The 14968-nt window shown below is 48.3% G+C and overlaps 1 protein-coding gene across 1 annotated transcript in view; it reads left to right on the top strand.

The window, feature by feature from the left end:
• LOC142578036 (uncharacterized) overlaps positions 1-14495 on the top strand; it is a 50706-nt gene extending 36211 nt beyond the window's left edge. The window contains exon 6 of the mRNA XM_075687458.1: positions 13945-14495. Within this exon, the coding sequence (XP_075543573.1) occupies positions 13945-14078 (134 nt within the window). The 3' untranslated portion in view covers positions 14079-14495. The remainder of the gene's footprint in view (positions 1-13944) is intronic.
• The last annotated feature ends 473 nt before the right edge of the window (positions 14496-14968 follow it).

The raw sequence follows: 14968 nt of genomic DNA, 5'->3' as shown, positions 1-14968 counted from the left end.
GTAAAAGCGCGAGCCGATAAAGTTAGTAGATTCTTTCAATCCGTATACGCCCGTAAAGATACTGATTCTGTTGCCGAGCCAAAAGGGCTTTTTTTCTTCTATGCTTGACGTCATTGTGAGTCGCGAAGGTATTCTTAACTTACTTCTTAACCTTGATCCTAAAAAGGTGGGCGGCCCTGATAACATTCCTGATGTCTTTTTCCACCGTTACGCAGAATGGATTTCGCACTACTTGTTTGTCATTTATAATGCGTCCTTAGCTCAGTGTTCTCTTCCGTCAAACTGCAGAGGTGCTCGTATCATTCCCAGATTCAAGTCAACTGATCGCTTGTGCGCATCCAATTCCCGCCCTATTTCCCTGACTTCAACAAGTTGCAAAATATTAGAGCATATATTCTGCCCACACCAGACCGTATTTGTCAAAGATTACGAACTGTTATCAGATGCCCAGCGAAGGTTTAGGCACGGTTTGTCGACGGTGACGCAGGTGCTTAGCAAGTGTCATGATTTTGCGCTCGCGATTAATAATAAAGAACAGATCGATGCTATATTTTTAGGCTATGCGAAAGAATTTGATAAAGTGCCTCATAATAAAAGATTTCAGAAACTCTACGCTATCGAAATAAATAACAGGCTTATCGAATTCATTAGAGCTTATCTAGAAAATGGGTGTCAGCATGTCCAAGTTGGCAAGTACTGCTCGGATACTTTACAGGTGACATCAGGGGTACCACAAGGGTCAGTTCTGGGACCCGATGTTATTCCTAATTTATGTTAACAGCAGTGTGAAGGTCATACACAATGGTATTAAGATAAAGCTTTTTGCGGACGACTGCGTTCTTTACACCTCGGCAATATCTGTAGACGACCAAATTACGTTTAATAAAACCATCGCAGAAGTTTCAGGATGGTGCAAGCAATGGAACACTTTCTTAAACGCTGACAAGTGCTTAGTCCTCCGTGAATGCAGGTACAAAACCATTTTACAACATTCTTAAGCTGTGGATGGCATTGTGGTTAAGAAATCACCCGCTCTTAAGTATCTCGGGATCCCTATTACAGAAAGCTCATTGAGACCTTTATATTGATACAGTCTGAACGAAAGCTTTTAAATCTATCTGGTTCATTCGACGAAAGCTTTCGAAAGCCCCTATGGACGTAAAATTAGCAGCATACAAAGCCTTGGTCAGCCCATGTCTTGAGTATGCTTCGTGTATATGCGACCCTTAAACAGAGAAAAACGTTGCCAAGTTAGAAAGAGTTCCGAGAAACGCGGCTAGATACATTTGCAACCGATATAAACGCACTGACAGCGTGTTATAAATGATTGCTTATATTAGTATCGATACACTTAAAGTTAGATGTTCCGAATGCAAATTAAAATACTTGTACCTAATGTGTAACAACATAATACAAATCAGCAATCACAATTTGATTACTCCTCACAATCTGCGCACAAGCTCGCGTTTAGATAATGGGAAAATGCTACAGGAACACAGTGCTCCTAAACTATACTATTAAATATTAATTTTTTGCCAAAAGCATAAGCGTCTGGAATAAATTAGCGAAGCATATTGTAGGCAGTGCAAGTGTCGAAGCGTTTCTTGCAAACTTGAAAATGCATTGCTAAAGGGTACTTGCATTGTGTTATATGCAGTGTTTAGTGTTTTGATTTATTATATTTGGTTTTTATTGCCGTTCTTCAGGATTTTTAATGTATTTCCATTTGTGCCAACTCCTGCTTGGAGTCAACAGACTCTGCAGTCTACCTAAAATATAAAATAAAGAATAAAATTTCAGAAGAATTAAAACGAGGCGGGATGGCAAAGAAATCAATAACAAGCACCTGATACTCACCTTCGGCTCAAGTGCCCTGCCCGAGTCCATCAAGGCCGGGCACGTCAAGCTTTGCGCTAGGCCATACCAGCCAAATCCCCTTCGATGTCTTAAATACCAGCGGTTCGGCCACAGTTCGCAGAGCGCCAAGGCCGCCGTTGTGTCCAGCGCCTCGCAAGAGGCGATGAATACAACGACCAGCCAGACGGCATCGTCAGCGCCTAAGTGGCGGCGAAACTCTCGTGACCGCCCCAAAAAGGGCGAACTTCGCGTCAAGGCACTTGGAAAGGGCCCCTGAAGTAATCACCGTCTCTTAAACACACACCACAAAATACAATTATCATAATGGAAACTTAAATAATTCTGTGAAATATTAGAGGACTTCTTTATAACCTTGACGATATCAAATGACGACGATTTACGATGATTAACGGCCTGTTCTACATCGTCGAATTTTCGGTACCGAATTATTGATCCCATGGTCCTATCTTGGGATGGGACTTTCGTTCCGCTAATAAGGCCTTGATCGACTCTTCTCGTGCTGAAGTGCAATTTCCAAGCGCTTTGCTGGGCCTTTCTTCTTGACGCTCGTGAAAGCCAAAGATAAAATAGTTGCCTAAGACGTTGCAATTCCACCGCACTCATCTGCCCATGCCATGGTGTCAGGCAATATTGTGACTGATACAAGCGGACTTATTACGCCATCTGCCATTTTCGTTCATCGCCAATTTTCCCCGCTGCCTTTCACTCTTTTAGAAGTTCATGCCGTCGTCTTCACACTTTTCTTTGCCAACGAATTGTCCTGTCCGTTCACTTTGCTTTGTGGGGAGTGCGTTGGCCACATCCAGTGTGCTGACCCTGCTGCCACCACTGGCATGCCAACTGATTCCATGTTCACCCATGAGGTTTCCGGAGTGCCCTTTAACCCCACGCAAGATCAGACTTCGCCCGATGTCCTAGATAGCTTTATCGCCGACACGTTGACAGTTTCCGAAGGTGCCCAGCTTCTACGCTTTTTCAACAAGTTTCGTTATTTCGACTGCCTGAATGTTTCCTTGGACCGCACATCAAGTGTTTGTCATCCCAACGATACGGGTACCTGTGCGCCACTGCGACAAAGGCTATATCGTGTATCCGCGACAGAGCGCCGTGTTATCGAGGACCAAGTCGCTGCCATGCTCCATCGCAGCGTTATTCAACCTACGAAAAGTTCCTGGGCCTCTCCAGCTCTTGTTGCGAAGGATGGATCCATTTGATTCTGTGCCGATTTCCAAGGTCTTAACAGAACATATCGTAAATATGTTTACCCTCTACCGAGAATGTGCGATGCCCTTGATTTACGCAGCGGCTATCGGTAAGTTTCCATGGCACCAGAAGACCAACCTAAAACCGCCCTTGTAACAACAGGAGCGCTATATCAATTTAGCGTCATGACATTCGGGGTTTGCGACGCCGCCGCAACATTTGAGCTCATGATGGACATCCTTTAACGTTTTCTCAAGTGCAAAACTCACCTCTGCTACTCAGCTGATGCGGTTATTTTTCAGCTCGATTTTTCAACTCATCTCTATCGGCTAGAGGAAGTGTTTCAGTGCCTATGCGACGCCGGCCTTCAGCTCAGCCTTAAGAAATGCCACTACGGCACAAATCAGCTCACTATCTTTGGCCATGTAGAATGTGAAGACGGTATTATTCCTGACGCCGCGAAGCTCCGTGCAGCTGATGATTTTCTGAACATTTTGTCCGTAAAGGAGCCTCGCAGCTCACTCGGTCTCTGTTCCTACCGTTGGTGTGTTATTCGGAATTTCGAGACCATCACCCTCCGCTTGAATTGGCTGCTATAGACCGATATCATCAACTACGCCAGGTCGCCCGCTAGTGACAATGCCTTCTAAGAGTTGCGTTGTCTACTAACTTTGCGGCGATACTCAACTGCAACAGTACGTCGTTGCATAAGCAAGCCGCACCCTCATCAATGTAGAGACAAATTATTCCATAACGGAGAAGGAATTTTTGGCATTAATGTGGGCACTTGATAAATTTCGACCCTAACTCTATCGCCGCCCTTTCGGAATAAATGCTGAACACCATGAACTTTGTTGGCTGTCCCCGCTGAAGGATCCCTCATGCCGATTAGCTCGCTGTACTTTGAGATTGCACGACTTTGAATTGCGTGTTGTCATCAAGTCTGGGCGATGCCATGCCGATGCTGACGCAATTTCCCGTTCGCCGGTGTAACCGAAAGCGCTGCCTGCCTGTCTGTCTTTGACGAAGTACTTTCGCTCCCAGCGGGCTGCGACATTTCTCTGGAGAAACGCAAGGATGCCTGGATTAACGTTCTAATCAGCTTCAACTCAAGCCCAAAGACTCTTCCTCCACCCTGTCGAGATTTGCACTGCCAAGCTTCTCACTTCTGAATTCAGGATAGTCTTCTACATCATCAAAATAACGTCTCTGACGTACGCGATGGTTGCAGGTCTTACTTCCACATCTTTATGGCGAAAGTGTTATGCCTTGCACACTAATCCACATTGCGCACATGCGGGTGTCTTCAAGCCGTAAACACAGCTTGGCTCTGGGGTTTATTGAGGTTGGCATATACACCTTTGTGTGGAAGTATATTCGATCTTGCCCTCAGTGCAAACGCCGCAAAGTTCTTCCTCAGCATGTATCTGATCCACTTAAGCCAATCGCGTTCCCTTCTAGGCCTTCCATCACACCGGCATTAACCTGTATGAGCCCCTTCCGAGCAGGGCTTCCGGAAACCGCAGGATAGGCGTGGCCATCGGCCACTTGACGCGATAAGCGGAAAGTTATTCTACCTGCTGCCACAACTCGTGTTATAACATTCTTCGCCCTAGAAAACGTTACTTTCCGTTACGGCACACCTCGCGAACTTTTCAGTGATAGAGAACGCGTGTTCCTCTGTGAAGTAGTAAAAGTTCTTTTTGCAGAAGGTCGCATCGTTCACCGCAGCACCATCGCCTGCCACCCTCTAGCAAATGGTTTATAAGAAAGAACTAACCGCAAATTCGGCGGCATGCTGTCCGAATACGTAACATTTGATCACACTGACTGGGAGCTTATTGTGCCATTGATCACGATGCCTCCAAAACTCAACCACAGGCGACGACAAATATTTCGCACTTTTCCTCTTCTATGGCGGCGAACCTTGGACTGCAACCAACACCATTTTTTCATACAGACCTGACTCACTCGAATGTACGCTCATCTGTTAAGTCGCCCTTCGCGTCGAGAGATGCCGTCAGCTCACCCTTTCTTTTACAGCCGTCCATCAATGGCAACAAAAATCTCGACGTGACGATGACCACGCACACTGCAACTTTCTTGCAGACTCACTTCGTGTGTGGCTTTGGCTTCCAGCTGTTCCTGATGGTCTCTCATCCAAGCCTGTCTCTAAATATCAGGTACCCTACCGTGTTGTAGCGCAGACATCGCCTATGAACTATATTGTCGAGCCCAAAACGCCAACATGCGCCAACGCTGCCGTAGTCGTGAAACCGTCCACAGCGCCTGAAGCCGTTTTACGACCGCCTCATAATATGCTCGCCATGAGATGCGAGGTAGGCTCCTTTTTGTGATGGCGGATGATTGCAGTGAAGAACAATTCTCGTCGCTGCAGCCACACCGCCGGTCTCCGGGCAGGCGTGAACACCTGTTTTCCTGGGATGCTCTAGCTGAATGAAGCTGCCAAGCTGTCTTCGTGTTGTGTCCTTTGCTCGCGTTAGAATGTGCTTCAGCAAGCAAAATGAAACGAGTAGAACGGAAGCGGAATAGAATAGCCCACTGGGGCACTCTACGCGTTTTATCGCGACATCATTTATATGAGGGCTCTAGGTGGCCTTTCGCTGTCATCGACTAAACACCTGAAATAAGTTAGGGCAGAAACTGCCCGCTGGGGAATTGTCATAAATTACACAGCCTTCTAGACAATCCTTGCCTATAAAGATTACATTCTGCCCTTGAAACCAAGACTGCCGTATTTTAAGAGATCACCAACTCCAAAAAATACCGTGCACACAATGACGAGTTTCTCAGTATACTTGTTACTAACTATCTTTAAATGAGATAAATGTCGTTGTAATGCGATTTTGCACGGAAGCGTACGTGCCGAAATCGACGAGATTATATGTACCGCCACGAGGGAGGTGAGCGCGTGAAGAGGAAAACAACTAGACGTGGAGACTGAAGGTGAAGATAAAAATTGCGTGCCGCGCATAGCGGGCAAAGCACAGGGCAAAGCTGCACCACCTATAGAAAGTCTAGGTGGCGTTGAGTGAAGCAGGGAAGAAGTAAGGAGGTGAAGCATCGTGGAGGACGACGGTAGGCGGAGGCTTGCTGGATAGACATCATCTTGCAGTTAATGCGAGTTCTATGTGCGCCATGGACTAGCCGGATTCTTGTCGTTATCGTAAGGCCCAACCCCGAGCGAGAAGGACGGAACAACGACGCGAACGGTGGCAGCCCGGGCGGGATTCGACGGACCGCAAGGACGTCGCCAATCGCCGGGCACGAGCTGAACAACTCCGGCAAAAGGCGCGCTCTTGACATGGCCCGGAGACTCCAGTAGAGGAAGGAGATGAAGCAAAAATAAAAAAAATAGCAGTGGCTTAGCTCGGCTGGGCCAGGATATACATTGCGTGAGCTAAGGTTCAGCTGGTTATTCTTCCGTATAGTCAGTCAATCGGGGAGCATTGACGTCATCGATGGCGTCTTGCTGTTACTGCTGCTGAGATGGTCGGGCACGTCGCTCAGCCTCCTGGCGACGCCGCTTTGCTTGCCGTTCCTCCCTTTGCTCCGGTGTCTCCGTAGCACGTTTAGCCTTCTTCCGTTCGTTCTTCCTACGCTCAGCCGCGAATTGCCAGGTAACTACTTCGGGATCCGATGAGTTAAGCTTCTCCATTCTTCTGCGCCACTGAGGAGCGATTTCGCTTTCTTTCTCAGTGGCTATACCATACTGGCAAACGCCCCGCTATATGTGTACCCCTCAATTATACTTCTGCGCATACACACAAAATCAGAGGCGTTAACAAGCATCTCCGGGGCTACTGCGCAACGGAGGCGCACAGTTGGGCACGCGCCGGCGCCAGCGCGTCTGTCGCAGTTATGACGTCACTCCTCTGGAATGCGCAGACCGGCGAGGCGCGCACGGTACCGGCGCCGGCGCGCCACGTGTGCGCCCTCTGACCTCACTGCTCCTCGCGCATGCGCAGTAAGACTCTCCAGGAGCCACGCGAAACTGCTCAACCTCACGAGACATTCATTTGAGGGATCGCCAGCTGTTTGCGCGTAGGCGCGAGTAAGAGCGGGCGAGAGAGAGAGAAAATCTGGGGCCTTTTGCTCCTTGAATATATGACTCTGCCTAGGCACTACGGAGAAGATTTCTACCACGGTATTTGCCCCTAGGCGTGCCGGCGTTGCCGGTGGGGTCGTTTGTTTACGCTAGGACGCTGTCTGACGGCACGGCAAAATAGGTGAAGCCGCGGGCACTGACAGCTGATTTGGCGACCGCTGTGTCGGACAGACTGTCTCGACCCTGCGGTGATCGTGCTAATTCAATCGTGGCGGATCATAGCTTTCTCGCTCCTTAATTACGGCAATGTACCTTGTAAATAACATCGCAGATGTTTGAGGGTTCTCAGATCAGTTCTCATTTCTCATCACAGACGGCGCGGGCTCTACTACGGTCGCAGCAGCGACCGTAGTAGAGCCCGCGCCGCATGTATTGGAAAAATAGATTTGCCTTAGCAAATCGTGGTTACACGCAAATGGGTGAGCACTAGCGCCGCAGCACTCAGCACTAGCGCCGCAGGTACGAGAAAGTCGTTCCGACGTACCTTCAGAGGCGAAGTTCTGACCAATGATGCAGGAGTCGCGGGGTGCGGTAGTGCGGAACTTAGCCTCACGAGTTGGTGGCTGGGCCTAATTATATTTACTCAGCCGCGTTTTTCCTCATTGTAACAACGTGTCATTGTTTCGCATTATTGGCGGCGACTCCAGGTGAAGTATTCTGCAGGAATCCACCTAGTGAACTGTCCATTTCGGCCGCTGCTGATTGGCTGGGGCCGCTCATCTCCTTCTCCCTCGTACAGCTGCATCCAATCAGCAGCGGCCAAAATGGACAGTCAACTAGGTGGACTCCTGCAGAATAACTGCCCTGGACATCAAAGTGGCGGACACCAAAGCTAGAACCCAAACTGGTCCGTTTGTTCGAGCTCATCGAGGCCTGCGCGTGCCAGAGGTGTATAAGATCGGTAGTCCGCTGTCGCGGACACTCAATTTTGATATGCGAACACGCCCTTCACGCTTCAGCTTTGCGGCCCCAAGCCACGGGCCGCTCTGCTTCCAGCATTGATCCCCGCTACCCCTTGGGTGCCCTGGTGATTCTGCGCAGCCTGCTTTATTATAACCTCAGGTGCTCTCCTGAGGCCTCTGTTCGCCGATTACATGTGCCCTCCTGGAGCAGTGCTTCCAAAAATGCAATCTATCGTTGCGACGAAAAAAGCGACCCGCGACTAATAAAACACCAGTCAGAACATTGCCTCTTCAGACACAGCGACCACCAAGGGCCGTCTGCGCCCACTGCCTCACAGCGCAGGCACCCAGCGGTTGAGCGCAATGACACTCGACCGCACTCCGCAATGCCGGCATCTCTGAGGACAAACGATTACAAAGCGTGCTAAAAACCTCCTCCGTAGTGCCTAGGCAGAGTCATATATTCAAGGAGCAAAAGCACCCAAATGTTCTCTCTTGCACCCGCTCTTACTCGCGCCTGCGCACAAACCATTGGCGATCCCTCAAATGAACGTCTCGTCTCAACGTCGGCAAGTGTAGCTCACGCTACAATATTGTGAATAGTACATAATTCGAGCGCTCAAACGAATAAAGACAATGCATTTTCCTTTTTGTGCCTCACCACTTTTCTAAGGTCAGTTGACGCTTTAAAATTGGTGGCAATCGGACCGCATTATCTCGGATTCTATATAGTGGCTAGGATTGATTGGCAGTGGGACCAGTGTGAGCCGGCTTGCGCATAGAGGAGCGCTGAACGTTGTAGATGGCGCTACTTCCAGCTGGTGTACAGCTCTCACGGCTTTTGGAGGGCAGCTAGCACGCGCGTGGCATTCACATTGCGTCGTGTTTTAATTTTAATATAATTCGCGGTGCCAACATAACGAAGTGTTCCTTGCTAAGAGCTGCGTCATTAAGAAGGGGGACGCTTCTTCGGAGAGGAGACAATAGAAAAATGCGTTATTGCCAACACCAGAACGCGCAGCAGATGTTTAGCCCTGCGATTCAAAACAGGTGGGAGATCACATCAATAACCACCCAAAACTCCGACTTTCCACTTTTGTCATTAGGTCATCTGCCACAAATGTAGTCAGTGGGCGCAGTGAAAATCGTACACGCAAGCAGATCGAAACAACGCTGGGGCTGCGCGCAATAAACCGGTGAATAACATCAACGCGTCGTTCATTTCACTATATATAAAGGCGTCCGCATGTGCCAGCAACATGCCCTCTAAAAAGCTTGTAAAAAAATCAGACACATATGTGGGTGCTTTGAGAAGCCTTAACATACACTAAACATATTCCGTCGCGGATCCATACAGGTCCACAAGACGAGAGGAAATACTTTATTACATAGTAGAGTAATCCACATGCACACATCAGACCGAGCTTAGCAACCATTCTACTTTGCTCTACTTCACTCTGGTTAAGTTCAAATGCCCCTGGTGCTCCCTTTGAAGAGCCTTGTCCTTGATCAAAGATTCTATGAAAAAGTGCAGCCTAGTTAACACCCCAAACTGGATAATTTTTGCAGTGAGCTTTTTGAGATGGAGCCCACATCCTACTTTCCGGAGTGGTAAATTGCTCAAGAAATGCACAAAATCATGCACACTGAAAGCATAAAGCTTGTCTGCTGAAAAAGACTAATGGGAAAATATCCACTAGCACTTTATTGAGCGTGGCTTACTCATTTTCAGGGTACAATAGGCCTCCCCTGTCAAATGTTTGCGTGAACACGCTTTCTGCATTGCATTCAACTGCTTCTTTGTTGACTGCTTCACTGGTAACTACTTTCCCGTTTATCAAATGTCATGAAACATTGCGGCTGATAGAAGCGGTCTTTTTACGCCATTTGCCATTTTAGTTCGTCCAAATATTCCTCGCTGCCTTTCGCTCTTTTAGAAGTTCATGCCGTCGTCGCCAGACTATTCCTTGCCAACAAATTGTCATGTCCGACACTTTGCTTCGTGGGGAGTGCGTTCGCCACATCCAGTGTGCTGAACCTGCTGCCACCACTGGCATGCCAACTGATTCCATGGTCACTCATGAGGTTTCCGGAGTGCCCTTTAAGCCCACGCAAGATCAGACTTCGCCCGATGTACTAGATGGCTTTATCGCCAGCACATTGACAGTTTCCGAACGCGCTCAGCTTCTACGCTTTCTCAACAAGTTTCGTTCTTTCGACTGCCAACATGTTCCCTTGAGCCGCAGGTCAACTGTTTATCATCGTTCGAGACGGGTACCAGTGCGCCACTGCGACAAAGGCCATATCGCCTATCCGCGACAGAGTGCCGTGTTATCGACGACCAAGCAGCTGACATGCTCAAGCGCAGCGTCATTCAGCCTTCGGACAGCCCCTGGGCATCTCCCATTGTTCTGGTTAAGAAGGATGAATCCATGCGATTCTGTGTCGATTACCGTCGTCTTAAAAAAATAACTCGTAAAGATGTTTACCCTCTTACGAGAATTGACGACGCACTTGACTGTCTCCTAGGCGCAGAGTTCTCTTTTATCGAATTACGCAGCGGCTATTGGCAAGTCCACATGGCACCCGAAGACCAACGTAAAACAGCCATTCTAACACCGGATGGCCTATACGAATTTTGTAGTATGCCTTTCGGTCTTTGAAAGGCCCCCGCAACATTTGAGCGTATAATGGACAATCTTTTGCGTGGTCTCAAGTGGAAAACGTGCCTGTGCTACTTAGATGATGTGGTTATTTTTTCGCCCGATTTTCCCACCCATCTCTGTAGGCTGTAGGAAGTGTTGCAGTGCCTAACTGCCGCCGGTCTTCAGCTCAAACGGAAGAAATGCCACTTTGGCGCAAGTCAGCTCACCATCCATGGCCATGTAGTATCTAAACATAATATTCTTCCTGACGCCGCAAAGCTCCGTGCAGTTCCTGATTTTTCCAAACCTTCCTCCGTAAGAGAACTTCGCAGGTTCCTTGGCATGTGTTTTTACTTCCGTTGCTTCATTCGGAGCTTTGCGTCCATCACCGCTCCCTTGAATCAGCTTCTACGGAGGGACTCGAATGACTACGCCTGGTCATCCGCTTGTGAGGATGCCTGCCAAGAGTTGCGTCGTCTACTGACCTCGCCGTCTATACTGCATGACTCCGACCCGACCGCTCCGACCGAAGTACACACCGACGCCAGCGGTGTAGCACTCGTCGCTGCACTCGGGCAGCCCAAATCTGGATTCGACGAGTACGTCGTTGCATACGCAAGCCGCACCCTCAACAAAGACGAGAAGAATTATTCCGTTACAGAGAAGGAATATTTGGCCATAATTTGGCCACTTGGTAATTTTCGACCCTACCTCTATGGCCGCCACTTCGACGTGATTACAGACCACCATGCACTTTGTTGGCTGTCCACGCTGAAGGACCCTCAGGCCGATTAGCTCGTTCGGCTTTGCGGTTGCAATGCTTCAATGTGCGCGTTGTCTACAGGTCTGGCCGCCGCCACACTGATGCTGACGCACTTTCCCGTTCGCCCGTGTCAACCGAAAGCGACGCCTGCTTTTCTCCCGTTGACCAAGTATTTCTTACCCAGCAGGCTGCGACATGGCTTTAGAGCAACGCAAGGATGCCTGGATTAACGCTCTTATCTGCTTCCTTTCAAACCAGTCGACTCCGTCACCTTCTCGAGCTTTGCGCCATCAAACATCTCTCTTCGAAATTCCGGATGGACTTCTCTGCCACAGGAATTACGTCTCTGACGTCCGCAAGTGGTTGCTAGTCATACCTCGACATCTTCGTCGTGAAATATGTTCTGTCTTCCACACTGACCCGCAGCGTGCACATGTGGCTGTCTTCAAGACGCAGACCCGGCTTCGCTTCAGGTTTTATAGGCACGGCATGTACACCTTTGAGTGCAACTACATTCCGTCGTGCCCTCACTGCCAACGCCGCAAGATTCCTGCTCAGCATGTCTCTGGTCCACTGCAACCAATCCCGTGTCCTGCCAGGCCCTTTGATCGCATTGGCATTGACCTTTATGAACCCCTTCCGAGCACGGCTTCCGGGAATCGCTGGATAGTCGTCGCCATCGACCATTTGACGCGATACGCAGAAACAGCTGCTCTACCTGCTGCTACCACTCGCGATATAGCATCCTTCCTCCTCAGAAACTTTATTTTCCGTCATGGTGCACCTGGCGAACTTTAAGTGATAGAGGACGTGTCTTCCTCTCCGAAGTCGTAAACGCGCTCCTTGCTGAATGCCGCATTGTTCATCGCACCACCACCGCCTACCATCCGCAAACTAATTATCTTACGGATAGATTTAACCGCACTCTTGGCGACATGCTCTCCAAATATTTCGCCTCTTATCACACTGATTGGGACCTCAGTTTACCATTCATCACGTTCGCCTACAACACTGCACAGCAGGCGACCACACAGTTCTCCCCATTCTTCCTCTTGTTCCGCCGCAAACTGTGGACTACCCTCGACACCATTCTTCCGTACAGACCCGACTCATCTGAAAGTGCGCTCCTCCCTGAAGATGCCCGCCGCGCAGAGGAATGCCGTCAGCTCACCCGTTCGTTTACAGCCGTCGACCAATGGAAACAAAAATAACTCCTCTTCCTGCGGGGGGCGATACATACATACATACATACATACATATATATATATATGTATGTATATATATATATATATATATATATATATATATATATATATATATATATATATATATATATATATATATATATATATATAGCAATAAGAGAACTCGATTTCTAATGTGGCACTTGCTAATGTCGGCGCCCCCCATATATTCCGCGTATATACAACTCTTAATGATTGACTAGCACAGGTGGCTCGCTGCTTCTTGTGATTCTGAGTAGGTCAGCTTATCGAATATTGACGCAAGAAACTGCAGTTCGCGTTTCATTCCGAAACATCAAACCAGCTTTCAAAAAAGAAAGGGTATAATTTTTTGTCCCCCTGCAATGAAATAGTTGTGCTGTCGTTTGTCTAAGTGGTGGCTTACTCAGAGGCGTAATTCTAATATTTGCTTCACCAATTCCAATATCCCAGCTTCCCTTTTCCATTTCGTGCAAACCTGGGGCCGGAAATCGTCTGGAAAAGGATAAATTTCCTGCATGCAAAATCACTGCTGGCAAGAGCCGCACCGCAGCATGTCCTTGCACACCAGCGGGCTTCAGCGCCTCTAGTAGCGCCGGGAAATTTCATCGGTCATCGCGCCTCTCTCTCGCACGGCGCAGCTACGCCGCCCGTCACAATGCTCCCTTCTAGCCACCATACGTTCTATTGCAACGTTGGAGAAGGCTTCCGAAGCATAGTCTACACTTACGGCAACGCAAAAGAATTTTCATTCAACTTTTCCCAGAGCCTCCAAAAGTAACATAGAAAGTTTTAGTTTAAAAGGTCTGCGCTGTTGACGGGTGTAATTAAAATGCATTTTGTGCTCCGCACTTCACCCAAAAGTTGGAGCACCCTTTTCATGAAAATCCTCTAGCAAGCAACCCCCCCTCCCAAAAAAAAGAGAAAGAATCGTGGGGCCTGAATAACATATTCCTTACGCGACGCTGATTCATGTGTGGGCAACAAATATGACAGACGTACCGACAACATAGCATCGAGGCACTGCTGTCTGTTCCTCTTGCACTTCTAGACGCATCAGATGCTGGGCACTTCTAGCGTCAGGCGCATGCACGCGCAGAAACGAGTTTCTTTGAGCGGGTGCATGCACGATTAGTGCGGGGTTTACATTGTCAAGTGTTTGTACGGTAAACACGCCCGCAATTGCGTCTTTTCTTTGCAGAGGCGCCGTTACCACCCGGATCGCTGCTGTGCACACTAAGGGCAGGCTTCCGGAGGTCAACGTACAAGTTTCCACCCGATGGACTCTGCACCATCATCACGTTTGACTCGTTGTACAAGGAAGATTACACATAGGCACCGCCCTACAAGGAAGACTTCCAATATTTCATAGAAACGTCTGCGCAGGCACAGATATCTGAATTTGGCATCGGTATTGAGCAGGAGTAAGTGCATCGATATTCATGGCAGTGACCCTTAGAGAGTTGCAGCCTGCTGTTTTAAGAGAAAGCCTTAACTGTGGAACTTCCATTTAAGTAAATCACAACGCAGAAATCATTTATCTCGGTAACACTGCATCGATTCGTAGTATTTTTGGCGTGTTTAAACACAAGTTGAAATGTACAGACTGCCTGATGCAGCTTGGGCTTACATGCCATTACTTATTAAAAATATTGTTAAGTATTGTGCAGCTCAAAAAAAAACTCAAGTGCGAAGTTCGAGACCGTGCAACTCAGCAATTAAAAAGAAGACATGACAGAATAATAAAGTGCACCTACGAATACTTCTCATCATCATCAGTAAATTTTATGTCCACTGCAGGACGATGGCCTTTCCATGCGATCTCCAATTACCTATGTCCTGTGCCAACCGATGCGAACTAGCACCCGCACATTTCCTAATTTCTTCGCACCACTTAGTCTCCCACCGTCCTATACTGCGCTTCGCTTCCCTCTTGGATGCAATTCTGGAACCCTAATGGACCAACGGTTATCCAACCTGCACGTTACATGATTTGCGGAGCGCCATTTTTGTCTCTTAATGACAATTGGAACATCGGCTATACCTGTTTGCCCACTGATCCAAACCGATCTCTTTCTGTCAAAACGTTATGCGTAGCACTCTTCGTTCCATCGCTCTTTGCCCGGTCCTTAACTTGTTTTCAAGCTTTGTCAGTCTCCAAGTCTCTGCCCCATATGTCAGCACCGGTAACATGAACTGATTGTACCTCTTCCTTTTTAATGATA

Source organism: Dermacentor variabilis, chromosome 4 (genome assembly GCF_050947875.1).
Source record: "Dermacentor variabilis isolate Ectoservices chromosome 4, ASM5094787v1, whole genome shotgun sequence".
In the NCBI taxonomy this organism is placed as follows: Eukaryota; Metazoa; Arthropoda; class Arachnida; order Ixodida; family Ixodidae; genus Dermacentor; species Dermacentor variabilis.
This window is presented reverse-complemented; position numbering and strand designations above follow the sequence as displayed.